At 39.8% G+C, this 16,754-nt stretch overlaps 1 protein-coding gene across 1 annotated transcript in view; it reads right to left on the reverse strand.

Annotated features, from left to right (window-relative positions):
- The window catches only part of LOC101486958 (neural-cadherin), a 107,010-nt gene that overhangs the window by 26,339 nt on the left and 63,917 nt on the right, over nt 1-16,754 (reverse strand). The window contains exons 10-19 of the mRNA XM_004570777.4: nt 16,026-16,196; nt 15,552-15,724; nt 12,287-12,454; nt 10,315-10,564; nt 8,095-8,222; nt 7,535-7,721; nt 4,651-4,794; nt 3,049-3,332; nt 965-2,573; nt 166-259 (exon numbers count right to left, since the gene is read on the reverse strand). Of these exons, the coding sequence (XP_004570834.1) occupies nt 166-259; nt 965-2,573; nt 3,049-3,332; nt 4,651-4,794; nt 7,535-7,721; nt 8,095-8,222; nt 10,315-10,564; nt 12,287-12,454; nt 15,552-15,724; nt 16,026-16,196 (3,208 nt within the window). The remainder of the gene's footprint in view (nt 1-165; nt 260-964; nt 2,574-3,048; nt 3,333-4,650; nt 4,795-7,534; nt 7,722-8,094; nt 8,223-10,314; nt 10,565-12,286; nt 12,455-15,551; nt 15,725-16,025; nt 16,197-16,754) is intronic.

Genomic DNA, 16,754 nt, shown 5'->3' on the forward strand with positions numbered 1-16,754 from the left:
GTTAGCAATGCGCCTACAGCATTTCTTTTAGCCCACATCCTCTTTATTTTACAGTTTGGCAGTTCTTCTGATACATTATTACGTTAGCACTTGTACCACTGCTACACACTGGGAGATCAGCATGTTTTCAGAGAACATTAGATGCATTTAACAGTGAGCTCTTACTTAGCTGCACTCGTCTCCAGAGTGTAGGTTTTGTTGTCCCAGTCATCTGGATCTGGGGCATATACCTTCCCCAGTGCTGCATTCGCTATCCTTCCTGTTCAAGGTAAACACACACACACTGACTCAGTCTGGACAGAATCTGCTGATGCCAACACTTATCTTTTTCGTCCCTCTCTTCTCCTTATCTTGCATCCTTGTGTTCTGTTCTACTTATTATGCTCATAACTGTGGAGTCCCACTGCTGGAATGAATAGGCTCTCAGTGCTCCACTTCAGAGAGCGTGGAGCTTAAGGAAGCGAGGCTATCTCAGTATGGATTATGTTATTATCGACCTGCAGTGCCAGAGTACTGCAGCTGGGTAAACAATGGCAGCCTGGATGAGTCACGCTGCTCCTGTTTTCCACAATTACCAAAAATGTCATGTAGCTGAGTGTGTGATCAAAACACTAACAAGCCAATGTGCCTAACCAACTTACCTGGAGGGTAGAAACACTATAAAGAAATAAGAATCATGATTCTTATCATATTGTGATGTTCAGATGAGCTTTAGGCATAGGGTTGGCAGGGGAAGACTCTGCTGGGAGCTTCAGAAAGGATGTGACAATGATATTACCATAAGAAAACACTGCTAGAATGTAATAGAAAGAAAGCAATTATGAATTCCAGACTACTCTAAGCACGTATGGTGGTGAAAACTTTCCCCTAGAGCTGTAGCCTCAGTTTTCCCTCTTGACTCAAGCTCTCCTTGCGCTGTAAAAACAAAAAATCAGGGGCAAAAAGAAGAGAACAAGCATCTCACCCTTGTAGCTATGTACGTAGACATCTTTCTCTCCTGCCTGATGGGCGTTATCATTATGATCGCCAATAGTGATGGTGAGAGTGTTTGTGGCTGTCATCGGTGGCTCGCCGCTGTCAATCATAATAACAGGCAAGTGGAACTCACTCTGCCTTTCCCTGTCGAATCTCCGCAGAGCGGTGAGCGTGGCAGAGCCATTCCCATGGTCCTGTAGGTGGAAGTCAGTAGAGTACACAGAGGGCAGGGAGAGATAAAAAGGAGGCCCTTGCTCTGGGGAGTCTTTGTCAGTGACATACAGAAGAGTTGAACTCCTATTGAGCCAGACCACTTGAGGCACTGGACTGTTCTCCCACAGCATGGGAATGTAGGCTGTCTCCAGCTCTGGCCCGTTGTCATTCACATCTAGCAATGGCAAGCGGACCGTGACACTGCCACTCAATGGCGGGGTACCCCGGTCTGTCGCCATGACGACCAGCTCATAACCTGCCACTGTCTCTCGATCCAGCGGCCTAGCGACTGTGACCACACCTGCACCGCTGACTGCAAAATGTCCATACGGGTCTGACTCGGGGAGAATACTGTACGAAATGTCACCATTCGGACCAGAGTCGGAGTCAGAGGCCACAACCTGGATGACGCTGGTTCCTTCAGTTACATCCTCCGGCAAAGGAGACAGCAGATACGAGTCTGGGGTAAAAACAGGGGCATTATCATTCTCATCCTCCACCAGAACCAGACAGTGGATCTGGCTGGAAAAGTCAGTGTCCTCCACTTTGATGGTGAGGTTAAACCTTTGCTCCCCTGGCTGCTCAAAGTCCAGCTTTTTCTTCAGCCTCAGAGTGCCGCTCTGCTCCAGTCTGTGGCTAACCATGTAGAATCTCTGCTCAGGGTCTCCTGCCATCACACTGAAGGCCAAATGTCCGTATGAGCCGGCATCGGGATCCACAGCACTCAGCTCCAGGATAGGAGCGTCTTCATTTGTGCTCTCAGGTACACGAGCGCCGCACCAGTCCTCTCTAAACTTTGGCACATGGTCGTTGATGTCCGTCACCACTATAGTGACGGTAGCGGTACCCGTCATGCCGCCACCATCCCGAGCCTCTACCACCATACGGTGCGTGTCGGCATGCTCACGATCGAGGCCCTCTGCTGCCACAGAGATGGTCCCAGTGCTGGAATCAATCATGAAAAGATCTGCACCGTCTGCATTTTGTGAATTTTCCGTGATTTTGTAGGTGAGGATTGCATTTTGGCCTACGGCTGCATCATCAAGGTCTACAGCCATCATTTCCACAACTAATGTTCCAGGAGGGGAGTTCTCAGCTACACTGCTGTGGCAGTTATCAGGCGCACATGAAAAAGTGGGGGCGTTGTCATTGATGTCCCACACGTTGATGATAACATCCGTAAAGCCGGTAAGTCCCTCGCCCTCCTCGTCAGTTGCCATGACAACAAAGCGCCAGACAGCACGCTCTTCTCTGTCCAGGGTGTGCTGGACGTACATCTCCCCCGTGATGTCGTTGATCATGAAGTGTGACTCCGCCCCTTGGCCATGAATGGAATACCGTATGGCACCCTGGTCTGCATCTTTGTCTGGGTCAGTAGCTGTCACCTGCAGAGATAACGACAACTTCCTGAGAAAATGGATATTCATTCATCCAGTCAACCCCAAATTACTGCTTCCTCTTATCTCACCTCAGCCGTCACCCAAATCTTCTTTGCTTTCGGATTTTTTTAGACAGCCCATTTAAGTGTTTGCACTTTTCCCTGACCACCCAAATTAAAGCAATAAGCTCTGATCGGGCATGTTTCTTACATCTGGCGTCGGAGTAAGTCTGACAGCTGCACTGCTGAATTTCCCCGCACAACATCTATCTCTGTAACTTAAATGAAATTTCTAGAACGTTTTAAGCTAGGGTAAAGCACTAACAGTAGATAAACTGAAATAACATGTCACATTTTAAAATTGTGATCATTACTTAGCCGCAGCTATGGCCACACTAAGAAGGCGGTGTTTTAAGGATTATTACAGATGCTTAAATTACAGTAATTACTGAAAGAAGCACAGTATGTGTGTAGCCTCGTACCTGTAATACAAACACGGGTGACCCATCAAGCTCCTCTGTGACAGATCCGTAGTACTCATTCATGGAAAACACAGGCGCCTCATCATTCTTATTAACCACAGTAACTACCACCGCAGCGTAGTCTTCCCATTTCCCATCTGAGGCGAGAATTAGAAGCTTGTACCTCTTCTGCTGCTCATAGTCCAATGGCTGTGCAATAAAGATTGTCCCAACCTCTGGCTCGATGTCAAAGACACCACCTTTGTTGCCAGATGTTATCTGGTAGCGCAGCTTGGCGTTGGCCCCTGCGGCAGGAATTAAAAATGCATGTTTGAAAATGTGTTTAGTATCATTTTTACAATGTAGTAGAATTCACAGTGGGCTTTGTTCATGTCATTATTTCTTAAATCTCTGCATGCTGATACCTCACTATTGTCCCTTTTCATTTGTTGTTGCATTCCTCCAAAAACAAAAGGGTGTAACCACAAGGGTATTACACCTCATTTCCTCTAAGACCTGACTATTAGTAGGTTTTCATGTCTTCCTTTCTTCTTTTGATTACTTAATTAAATGGAAACTTTGTACCTCGTCTCCCTGGCTTTAATCAGATACTAATTAAAAAAAAGAGTGTCGAAAAAAGTAAAAGGGAACATGAGAGCGAAAAGCAGCATAATGCGCTCTGATAGTTCTCCCTAGGGAATGATTGTGAGGCTTGGGAGAGGGTGGGGGGAGGATTGTAGTTGTAGAAAGTCAATATCTGAAGCTATGTGTTGTGTCTCTATGGTCACCACCCGGTGTGGTGGTTTAATACTGGAATATTTAAGATAATCCCCTGCAATGTACAGTCTTTGCTTTCAATCATTTTGTTGGGTTAAAGTAGCTTCAATCCCATGTAAATACACTAATCTGTACTATTAACACAACCCTTACTGACAAAGTGCTCCCTGTCTCCCACAGGGCCCTGGTAGGCTTATTGCGGTCAAACCCAGGGTGGAGTTTTTAAACAAGACAGATTGAGTAGAGCCTCTTAGGCACAAGTGCAACAGTATTGTAACTTTAATGTTGGTGGTTGGAGTTATTCCACAGCTATTCATCATTAGTGCTGCAGCCCAGCCTAAGCTGCACCCCCGCTCCCCATAAATACTTGATTAACGGACCTAAACATGTCTGATAAAGGGATCTTAGGCTACTGCTATACAGAGGATGAGCATCCGCTTTATTGCTTAAATCCCACCCACCCACTGTGTGGGAGCGTGTCACTCTTTTTGGAACATATGTGCCACAGTGCATTACCGAACACTTAAATGACTACTAAATCTAGCACACTGCTTGATTTCAGCAGCATGATTTCAGCAGAGCTCAGACCGGATTGGAAAGGACTGCCCACAGGGTAACTTTATGAATACTGCTACAAATGAGGACCTATCTGAAGTAGTTTTGCTGTTTGCAGAAAGAGCCTGGCCAAACTGCAAACTGGAAATGTCTCTCTCTCTCAAAACCCCCCCCATCCTAAATATAAAATATTGGTTGTGGTTGGCTAGCTTCTTTAACCTTTATTTCTAGAAAGTGGAATCAGTAAAAATGCCACGGGACTCAATCGTTCTGATGTCATTTCAAACTTACCTTCATCCTCGTCATTAGCACTAACAGTGACAACAGCCAGGCCCACATCTGCATTCTCATCAACGCCGACTTCATACAGTCGCTGAGCAAACACCGGTTTGTTGTCGTTGACGTCGCTGATGAAAACTCTCACATACGCTGTGTCTGCAAGAATGACAGAATGGCAGAAGATTAAACGGCACGCACAGCTCACACACATACATACTCGAACCATTACTGTAAGTGTGTTACTCTCATTCCATCTGTTTATTGATTCTACAATTCATTGTCACTGTTTAGTGGGGAAGAGGTACTTAACCCAGCACAATGTTGCTCAATGACGTATAAATTAGACAAAACATTACTCACAAAGATCTGCTGTAAATTACATGAATTATTCATTTTGTCAAGAGTTTATTCTTTTTACAGGGGGGACGGTTCTGAAGAGAAAGAGTAACAATAATGGGGCTAAACCTCGTCAACGAGCTACTTTCCTTTTTTTTTTTAACCGAGCGCAGATAACTAGGAAGGTTAAATATTTATAAGATGACAAGTGTTTGTGTCTTATCTGTGGGCTCCTCATTACATTGTTTATTCCTTTAGTTAAAAAGAGTAAATTATCTGCTCACAGAGCACATGGGTGACATGTTTATTTGGAGCTGCTGCAGTAAAAGATGGCGGAATGTGGCTTTATTTTCTTGGCTTGTTTTTGCATTTGCCTCCTCCGTTTGGTGCATCCCGGGGGTAACACAGAGACAGGTAATGTTTGCAGGGGAGATGAGCCCTTCTGGATGCGGTAGATATGTAGACACAACTAAGGCTCATCGCAAATGCTAAGCAGCCCTGGCAGCCTGAAGAGAGGGTTTTGCTACTCCAAAACACCACCCGGCACTCCTAACACCTCCTTCACAAACAGAGGCAAATACCCCCGTCTAAATACAAATGTCATAGGACGTCATTCTAAACACAGATATTATTACTGCGGAAATGTCACACTGTGAACAAGGTAAACAAACAAAGGCCTTTCTGGTTAAATTGTGAAACGAGAGAGTTAAAAAGGGGAAGAAATAAGGGATCGCTACAAGAAAGAGAGTTGGAAGAAATCTCTGAGCTATTTTCACATGGAAGAGAGTGTTGCTGTCTGGTCATGGCAGTAGAATAAATCAAATTAAAATTCACTTTTCAAAGTCAATCCCAAGGTGTAAATGAATGTATTGCCAATGCAGCCTTTTTAAAACACAGTGCACAGAGGAAGCACTCCTCACAGTTTAGAGTTACAGAGTTTCAGTATTGCCCTGTAGGCATATAGGGAAAGAACAATGCTGCTTTTTATGAACTGAACATCAGACCGGGGCAGAGGTCACCCTAAAGTTAACTCTGCCAAGTTATAAAGTTCCTCGGAATGCCACAGTAGTAAAAAAACAACATATTTTTGCATCAATTTAAGGCACAGGGACACAATGAATCGGAAGTAGCTGTCGCTAATCATTTATGTCATTGTAACAAAAGAGTAATTTACACAAAGCTGGATTCTCAATTGACTTAATTGTCTGGAATAGTTTGACATTTTGGCACACACGCTTTTTCTTGTATAGAGTCAGACGAGTCGATTGAACCCATCAAGTCATTATGTTAAATACAAAGCAAGAGACAGCAGCTTGATACTTCAGCTCTAAAAAACATTCAGAAAATAAACAACCACCAACATCTGTCCAAAGGTAAGAAAAAAAAAAGTGTAGCAAAAGAAAAGTGTAACAAATATCTCAAAAAAATGTAACAGTTACAGATTTTTGTGGAATTTATGTGCCTGCTTCTTTCTGGCTGTGTGCCATAACAAGTTTTTGCACAGAACAAATCAAATATAACATTTTAATTAGTGAACTCTAGGGGTTATGATAAGCAAATTAGCCAGCTAGTGCAGCCCCGAGCAGCTACAGCATTAAACTCAGGTAAATTGAACATTAACCATGTAATCCAGTGCTGTGCTGGGAAATCGTGGGGTCCTGCCATTCATTTCGATGTAATTTTGACACATGCCAATCATCATGAAAACATTGTTGAACACCTTGCACACTGCACTCCCCATGGATATGACAAAAGTTTTGACTTGGCCTCCAAACTCCCTAGATGCCACTGCGATGAACCATTTATGAGGCAGGCCAGAACAATCCGGAACAAACCCAGTCTATGGAGGCCCTAGCCTGCAGCCTAAGACCTAAAAGAATTAGGGCTGTGTTAGTGTATGATGATGATGAAGGGGAATATTTGATAGCTCACTAATTAAAGTGATTTTTAGCTCATTTCCACATTGATGATAATTATAACAAATTTAATTTGCCTTGCTTTAGATTTATGTTGCATCTCCACATAGTATATCCAACACTCTGGCTGTTTATGTGCCTTTTGAGATGTGCAGAGACCAGTTCATGCTTGGACTTTTGCACGCTTAATTGTGTGTTAAACAGGTAGACTGATCCATCATCACCAAGTGAGATGAAACAGGATATTTCTGTCTGATGGTTTGATTTTTAGATTTGAGCGTAACAAAACTGCACTAGAAGAGACACTTGTTTATTTTATGTCCTTTACTTTTATTTTCACGGGTGGGAGGGCGAGACAAAGAGGGGAGGAAAGATTGGTGAGCCATTTTATACATATAAAACAGACTGGATGAGTTAGCAGAACTGCCCAACGACACACACAATATATATATTTAAATATATTTTTTGAGCTTATTTATAATGTTGCCAATAATACATCGGTGCAAGAATAGTTGCTTCAGATTTTGAATTTGCCAAACATGAAACTACTTTAATGAAACTGGCAAGAGTTTTAAGTCTAGATAAAAACTTTTTACCTTTTTACCCATCCAACTATCCAGTCACTCATTCTTAAAATTTCTCACCTGTGTTGGGCTGTTTGTACTTCCCAGGTCGAGCTGACTCTTGGCCATCTTCTGACTGAACCTCCAGTAAGTAGGAGCTACGGGCCTCACGGTCAAAGACAGCTTCTGTGTAGATAATCCCAAGTTCTGGGTCGATACGAAACAGATTATGGTCCCCACTGCTGTCACTCAGCAGAGAGTAAGTGATCTGTGGAGCACAGGGAATTTGAAAATTAAGCTAAAGTAAAGTTTCAAGCAATAACCTGCAGAAACAGCAGAAGTTACAGGCTCTGTAGCTGAAAATGTCAAGAGGGCTAAGCAAATCAATACGCTCCATTCAACCAATATCGCCACAATCAGTGAGACAGCTGATGAAACAGCTCCCAAACCCACTTCAACAAAACTTTGAAAACAGTGGAACAAAAGCTTCCACACTGGTGGGATTGTTGTGTGATGTTACATAATGCTCTTTGTAGTGTAAATGGATGCTTTAGCAGGGAAACAGCAGTCTCTAGATTTTTGTAAAATTACTCCATTTTGCCATACCTTCACAAAATGATCATAAGTGTATAACCACAAACCTCTCCATTAAAGCCCAGGTCTTTGTCATGGGCGGATACTTGCAGAACTGAAGTCCCTATCTGGGCTCCTTCGGTCACTGAGGCCTCGTAGATGGAGGATGTGAAAAACGGTACGTTGTCATTGACGTCTTAGGATAGAAATGACATAGTCACCGTGACAATGTGTTAATTTCCTGATACCACTCACAATATCCTTTTTCTGCATTCAAAAGTGTAACCACTGACATTTTCTCAAAAATGAAATGAAATATGAGAACAAGAGAACAACACGTTCACCGCATCAGCTATAGAGGTAAATAACTTCTCTTTAGGCAAGACCAAGTAATCCCTCTTATAAGTAATTAGAATCTGTTTTTACTTTTTTAAATAGGTTTTAATACTGTGCCAATTTTATATTGTGTATTTATCCCCAGTGTGCTGCTTGTTAACTTCTTTTGTCTCTGAAGCTACATGTGCAAATATACATTATATTATATTAAATATAATATAATATACACTGTTCCAAAAAATAGTAATGTCAAAGTATCTTACTGTATATTTTACAGTTTTGTATTGTCTTTCTAGAATATCATTAAATTTACATAAGTAGATGTGATTTTACAGATCATTTTCTCACATAACAGACAAATATTTGTGAAATTATGATACATTTCTGAATGTATTTTTACAATCTAAATATGCTTATGTACAAATTATATATTTAAAAAACACGTAAATTGTGTTTTACTATATGTACAGTGATGTTATCTGTTAAATTCAAATGTAATACTATGGAAAAATATATAAAATGATCGAAAATCAATGAGAATAATAATTAAAGGAGTAATTTTGCTGGAAATGTCATGTCATCTAGGTCTGATTCAGTAATTCAGAGGTAACCAGTGAAAATATAATTAATATGAATAAAAACAAAGAAAAACATATAAAACATTGCACGGCCACGCTGTGCTAATTATATATTTTAAAAAATAAATGTAGAGGTAGGAATTGCAATTAATATAAATCTCAAAGTATTCACAACATTCCTGAACAGAAATAGGCCTCTGCACCTGGGGTGAGGGTGTGGCCATGAAAACAATGTGACATGCCATTGGATGTTGGGACACATAATCATCGGCCAATGAATGTGAACTAACAACCACAATGTCGTGGGTATGGCAGCACTGTAGGAAAACATCCTAATATAAAAGTATTTTACTGCATTTCACAGTTTTGTTCTGTTCTTCTAGAATATCGTCAAAGTTACGTAAATAGACTGATTTCACATTTCAAATGTAAATTAACGTTAAATCACTGTAATGTAATAAAACATAATTTTCATGATTATTAAATGTATCTGTCTGTACATATGCATATTTAGATTGTTAAAATACATTCACAACTGTATCATGATTTCACAAATATCTGTCCGTTATTTGAAAGAGTGAACTGTTGAATTCAAATGTAATGCTATGCAAAAGTATATAACATGATTCCTATAAGCTTGTGCTACATCACATAAGTATTATTATCATTGCTCTTTAGGGCGATCGTAGCTCAAGAGTTGGCAGTTCGCCTTGTGATCAGAAGGTTGCCGGTTCGAGCCCCGGCTCAGACACGCTCGGTGTTGTGTCCGTGGTCAAGTCACTTCACCTACCGCCTACTGGTGATGGGCCGATGGTGCTATATGGCAGCCTCGCCTCTGTCAGTCTGTCCCAGGGTATGCAATCCATTATTATTTAAACCAACTGTTAATTGTATATTTCTGTACATTTACGTATTATGATTCATATTGCCACATTCATTGACGTTGTTTATAGGTAATTTCATTGTTTGATCACGTTAAAATGTTCCTAATCTAAAAGCACTTGGAAAAGGCAGAATCCCATGTAAAATTAGAGCAACAAACTGTATTGTCATTACTGGAAATAACCGTATTTTTATGAGGAAGTTATTTTCTGTTATTTTACGGTAGTATTTTGGCACCCCAGCTGCCGGAATATTACTGTTTTTTTAAGATGTTTTTTTTTTAACAGTGTAATATAATATAATACAATATAATATAATATAATATAATATAACATAATATAATATAATACCAATTAAAATGTACTCAGACACAGTTATTAAATAAATTAATTAACATACATTTCAAGAATTTCCATAAAGTCTGCTGATGTAATGGTGAAATCTATTCAATCAATTAATTATATCAAATGACAAAGACAGCGAGACATGTACCTGTAATATTCACATAAACTCTTGTGAAAGCTGCAAGCGGCACTGCAGCCACATTTTGCGCCCGGACTTGAAGAGAGAAAAATGGTGTGGTCTCATAGTCCAGTGGCTCGGACACCAGAATGGACGCAGAACCATCTTCCCGGTTGGGAGAGAGGTAGAAACGGACGGGCATGTTGGTTTCAGGGACCATCCCATCCTCAAGGTTGTAGGTCACTCTTGGGTCACCCAACTGAGACGTTGCCTTGACTGTCTGAATAGCATCAGAAGTTACATCATGACTGTCTTGAAAACCTGGATTTTAGGTATCAAATCAGTAAGGACTAGCTCCTGAGGCAGAAAGTGATAAATGGAGCATACATACATCTCATGATAGAGCAAACCTCTATCATCTATCATGAGCAAACATCTCATAATAGGAAAAAAAAACATCAGCGAGTTTATGGATATGTAGCTGATCGCTCAGCTTATATAATATCATTCTACAATCTTGCTATGCAAATTTGGAAAACATGTTTTTTTGAGGAGTACAGGCATTCAGGAGTCCCCTGAATGCCTGCTAATTTCACGGTTAAATCACTGCTCAATAATATGAGGTCAATGAGTCAATCCAAGAAATAATTAAAGCATTTAAGCACTTACAGCTAGACATCTTTAAATCTCTGGACAAATCATAGAAGAAAATTATTCTATATTAATTAGTTAGTTTTAAAGATGGTAGTGAGCATATTTTGTAGTTTTGGACAGAGCCAAAATGTTTGTGAAGGACAGCAGGTCTAATTATTGATGTCATCCATAACAGGCTTAACTAAAATGTCTGGTTAGGAGGAAATCATGTTTAACAATTTCATGTGTGATTTTGTATAGTCATCCATTCATCTGTCGATATCTTTCTATCAGTAACTAAATAATAAAAAAAAAATAGTAGTGAAAGGCTCATGGTCACATTTTCTTTTTTTAATATTAAGTTTTTTCTGTTTTTTAAGTAGTTTCATAGAGTGACTCTTACTTGTAGTCTCACTGTGTTATCTCAGTACTTTTTAGTCTCTGAATTCTTTTCCCATTACTGGGCAGATTATATTAGCCATTTTACAGTGATTAATTATAAACACTTAATCAGAAATCAGCCCCTGAAAATGTTCTGTCCCCTCTGTGTTGAGAGTTAAGCTCCACCCCTGAGCTGATGGGCACATTTTCTAACTTTACACAGAGCCAGGTTAGCTGTTTTTCGCTTCTTTTGCTGAGCTAAGCTTACTAGCTGCAGGATACAGCTCTATAACTAACTCCCAGAGATTGAGTGCTATCAGTCTACTCATTCAAGTCAAGACAGTGTCAAGTCAGCATATTTCCTAAAATGCTAAACTACATTTTCCTTTGAGATTGGTCAAGTAACATTTGTTCACATGTGACAGGTTATAAGCGGTCAGACTGCAGTACGGGTCAGCAGCCTGAACGAAACACAGGTTATATCAAATTCTGATTAAATTTTTGCTTCAATGACTGATTATCTAAGAAAGACATAGCGTAGGATGAAAGTCAAACCTGCTGCCTGAGTCCTAAAATAACCTCTTATCAAGAATTGAGCTGCCTTTTGAAGACCTTGAACAAAAGGACTTTTTTTCCATCTCAGATTGACAGCTATAAATTTTTCACATCAAAGGAGACATTTTCAATGAATTTAATAAGTCTAGTGTCATAAAATTTGCCAAGCACATGGGATTCAATGTCATCTTTCTGCTACAGCATCACATTAGAACTCTTTTACAGGTTTTTCAGCACTGAAGAACCTTCTGAGGCATATTTAAGCTCAGTGTTAGCAGAATGTCTAAATAATGGTCAAATTGCACTGATTCAGGTAAGCAAGCATTCATCTAACGTAAACAGCAAATAATAAGATTAATAAATAATAATAATGATAATAATGATAAAGAGAAACAAACATTGTAACAGAAATTGAAGTTGCTTGCATCCTTACCACTATGGGCGTGTCCCTGGCAGTGTTTTCAGGGATGACAACACTGTAGCTTTCTTTTTCCCACTGTGGAGGCTGGTTCTTCACATTGGTGATGGTGACTGCCAGCTCCACAGAAGTGCTACGATTCCCACCATCAGTTGCTATGATATCCCTTGTAATATAGGTCCGCTGTGAACAAAGGGAAGAGTTCAATGGGGGAAATTATCATCATATTTGATGTTGAAATGATTACTACCCTGAAGTAAGATATTACTTTAATCTTGTGACTCTCAGTGAGAAAATGAGGCCCTGTTGACACCGTTAGCAGCAACTACCACAATGGCAGGTTTCCGTGTTTATATCTATCTGTGCAGACGTTTTAGCTGCATTATAAGTGACATTAAAAACTTTCACCATCACCTCTTTGATTATGTGTTTACTCTTTTATTAATTACATATAGGTCCAGAAATGTTTGGACACTGACATAATTGTCAGTTTTTTGTCTGTACTCCACCAAGTTTTAAGGGTCTACAAACATGTTTCCTTTACTGCTTTGAAATTAGTTAGTCGTATACACAGTCACCTGTTGTCTTGGGTAAAACATCATATTTCTTTTAAACCCCTTGAACAGTAAGTTTCATTATTGTTTCTCTTAAACTCTATTGTGCTTGCATACAAAAGCAAAATTGAGAAAATTGTGTCACTGTCCAAAAATGTACAAATCAAGCTATTTTTGTGATAAAAAAAAGTTTTTTCATAGCAAAGTGTAATATTTTGCTTAATGTTTAGTAGAAGAGTTAGACCTCTGCGTGACTGTGGGGGCAGCTGTTTCTGGCAGCACAGCAGCACTAAGAAAAACATGTAGATCTGGGCGTTTATACAGATATGTCTTTGTGCGAGCAGATGCAAGCAGCGATAAGCTGTCGATCAGCTAATTGGACGACCCAAACGTGGAAACCATTTAGTTAGACTCAAAACAACAAAAGCAGCAGAATAAGCCATAGAAAAATACATTAAGCCATAATTCTGACTCCATAAAAACCCTTTTGTTACTGTGCCATAATTGAATTCCAAGGACATAAGGGAGTAAATTTGTCTTGGGGACTGCATTTCATCAAAGTGGACACCACAAGAAAAAGTGAAAAGAGTCCATTTACCTAAATTAAACAATGAGTAACATTAAAATTACACTCACGCCAAAGTGAAGAAGAAGAACATTTAGAAATGTGTCCTTTTACCCACATATTATGATTGTATTTCATAATAATGACTAAGTCACAGTTACAGAGCTTAAATGAAAAATTGTTCACTATTATTTCACCACGAATTCAATCGTTCAGCTTTAACATTTCGACTACCAGCTGCATTATTCTGTTAATGTAAATCAGGGCCGGCGACTCTATTATTGTGCTGCAGTGGTCAGATAAAAACCAATCTCCCTGAAGTTCAGTATTAGATTTTCTATTTGTGGGACAATCCAATTAGTATTTTTAAAGCAATGCAACTCTTTTCCAAAGCTTGAAACCAGAGAACAAAGATTGCAATCTGCAATGCCCAATATGGACCCAGCAGCTGCTGCTTTTACATTAAATGAATATCTGACTTGGTAATACTTGGAAATTAAATTTGCTGTAATAGTGTCAGATCTCTACCAGAACATATAAAATATTCTGGATACGGTCATGGCAACCTTTTCCATCTTTTCCACTTAATTCTCTGTGGAACCAGTGTACAGTGTGTTGACACGGGATGAGGTCGGCTCTGGCTGTGCATGTCTTAGGGCATAAGAACATTCATAGCTGCTCAGTGGCATATCTCTTCCATTAAAGTGCTTCGAGTCAACTGGGAACAGTGCTTCACATTTTACTGTGAAGTGTGGCTTGAAAATTTAGCCTTAATTCTTTTTCAATGTAATCAGAAACTGCGATGAGAAAATCAAAAAGAACAAGGTCCCAGACCAGCGAAGACATTTAACATTTAATGAAGTGCTTTTATGGTTACAGCACAAAGATTGTTGCAGGATCCAAATAACTTCTGAAACCACCCTAAAATATGCAACAGCTTTGTTAGGCGAGGTTTTGTGCTTAGCGTTATCAATTTTGCATGAAGTCAGCAGCAAAATTGCCAGAGACTTCCGACACCAGTGCAGTAAAAAGTATGTTAAATAATAAACAGCCCTATAGTGCAATAGCAGGTTTCTGGCCAAAGAACAGCTCCTGTTGAATAAATTAAGGTGAAAACCGGAAGCCGAGCACTGATAGGTCTCAGAAAGGCTACGACATACTTGTGAAGAATGTAAGAAATAAAAAAATGTGTTACATTACTGGCATTGACATTATAAATCACTTGAAGTTAGCTGACAACACTCAGCTCAGTAAACTTTGAAGATAGCGTTTTTAGGTAGTTTTCATACAGAAGCGAATTATGCATACATGTAAAATAACTTGTATTCTGAAAACAACTGTGTAATTTATCTTAAGGGGATTCACCTTTGTATTTCACACTTCTCCAAAGATTGTGGCTTAGTGTTTTCATTTTTCAGAAGCTGTTAGCAGGGAGGTTAACTTTGCATTCATAATCTTCCTCACAGTGTTTCAGTTAATCACTTCAAAATACAAAAATCGTTTGTTGGTGCACACTGTCAGTCTTTTTATCAAAGTCTCAGATGATAAACGACGATGAAAGAAAGCTTTTTTATATATATATATATATATCAAAGCCACAGCATTTATAAGAGACAATGAGTTGCAGAGTATGGTAATTAGCTTCTTTTAAACCTGTGCCATTAATTAAAACACTTTTTTGACAGCTACTGCAGGTAAGAGGATGTTTTTGCACATTTGAAGGAAAAGTCTTTGTAACGGAGCACTAGAAAAATGCTAGTCATTAAACAGAACCAAAGGACACACAAGCTGTTAAAATGTATTTTGAATAATTTGTTTAGGCTGAATTAGTCTCCCTCCATCTTCTTTCTCTGTGGTATTTCCACATCCAGCACCTCCGGGAGTAGACATACTCAAGACTGGTAGTGGCAGTTAGAGGCACTTTGAGGTGCCTCATTCATTAACTTTGTTGACACAGACCCACAGGCCACTGTGTGTGTCGTCCTGGTATAACTCATTTTGCGGGGACATAATCTACTTACACAGTCTCATTACGAGGACATGCCTTCGTTGTACGCAAAAAAGTAAATCCCTAAAAATGAAGGTGAAGACCCGGAAAAGAACAGTTAGTGTCTCTGTGTGTGTGTCTGCACTGGCTGACAAAGACCTGTGGTTGACTTGCCTGTGAGATGGGCTGGTTAACATAGACCCATCCAGTGATGGGGTTGACCTGCAGGTACTCAGGCTGCTCCAGAGACATGGCGTAAGTGATAGCTGCATTAGTGCCAAAGTCATCATCGTGAGCAGCAACACGCAGAAAACTGGTACCGACCAAAGTGTCTTCCCTCAAAAAATCTGCACGGGAAAGAAATAACGTATGTGCGCTCACTTTACTGGTCAAAGAACTTGCATTGTAGTAGCTTAGGGCAAAGGATGATGAAGATCCTTAGGAACAAAAATAAAATGTCTCTAAAAACATCCTCAATTAAATCAAATTACTATATAAAGGTGCACAAAGTCAATCAAATTCTCTATGACTTAATATCAGTTTTATTTACTTCTGCATTTTTAATGGTCCTGGTTGTGCCCCTGCTTTATTAATGCTATGCATATTTCATTTGGACATCAACAAGAATAACATTCATCCCAAACTTACACTCATAGCGCAAATTCTCAAACTTGGGGCTGTTATCATTTTGGTCCAGTATTTGGATGGTTAGCTGACAGATGCCGATCAGTGGCTCCTCTGCCCAATCAGTAGCCGTTACTGTGATCGAATACTCTCTTTGCCGCTCCCTGTCGAAGCGCCGGGCTGTCACAATCACTCCTGTACATACAGAATAATGATCAAACATACGCACGGCAATACCACACAGTGCTTCAGCACCCCGGTATTTCCACCAATCGACCCAAGATTTTGTAAACAAGTAAACAATTATGAATTTATTCGGAGAAAGTCGAGTATTCCTTTCAAGTGCGGTGACTTTGCTATTAAATCTTGAGATGAAGAAAACTGAGCACGAGCCTAAAAGAAAATGACTGACAGAATAACATGTTGCCTGCCCGTGCCAGGACTTCTGAACAGCTTCTCTATTTGCCTACCCCTTAATTATGTACACTCATTTTTTATAATCACACTGAGCTTCTCCCAAATTTAATCAAATGTTAATCAGTATACAGGTTTTGGCATTTGACTTAAATTCCTAAGAATAACAAGTCAACGTATAACAGTTGATATTGTATCAGTATGCATCCTCCTCACGGCTCCACGCCTCAGCTCAAAATTACCATTAGAGATGACAATTAACATTTAAATACAACACATTCTACCTACAGCAGACTCTCTGCTCTATGTCTAATTGAGACCTCTTTTACCCCAGACGAA

Source organism: Maylandia zebra, linkage group LG7, assembly GCF_041146795.1.
Source record: "Maylandia zebra isolate NMK-2024a linkage group LG7, Mzebra_GT3a, whole genome shotgun sequence".
Lineage (NCBI taxonomy): Eukaryota > Metazoa > Chordata > Actinopteri > Cichliformes > Cichlidae > Maylandia > Maylandia zebra.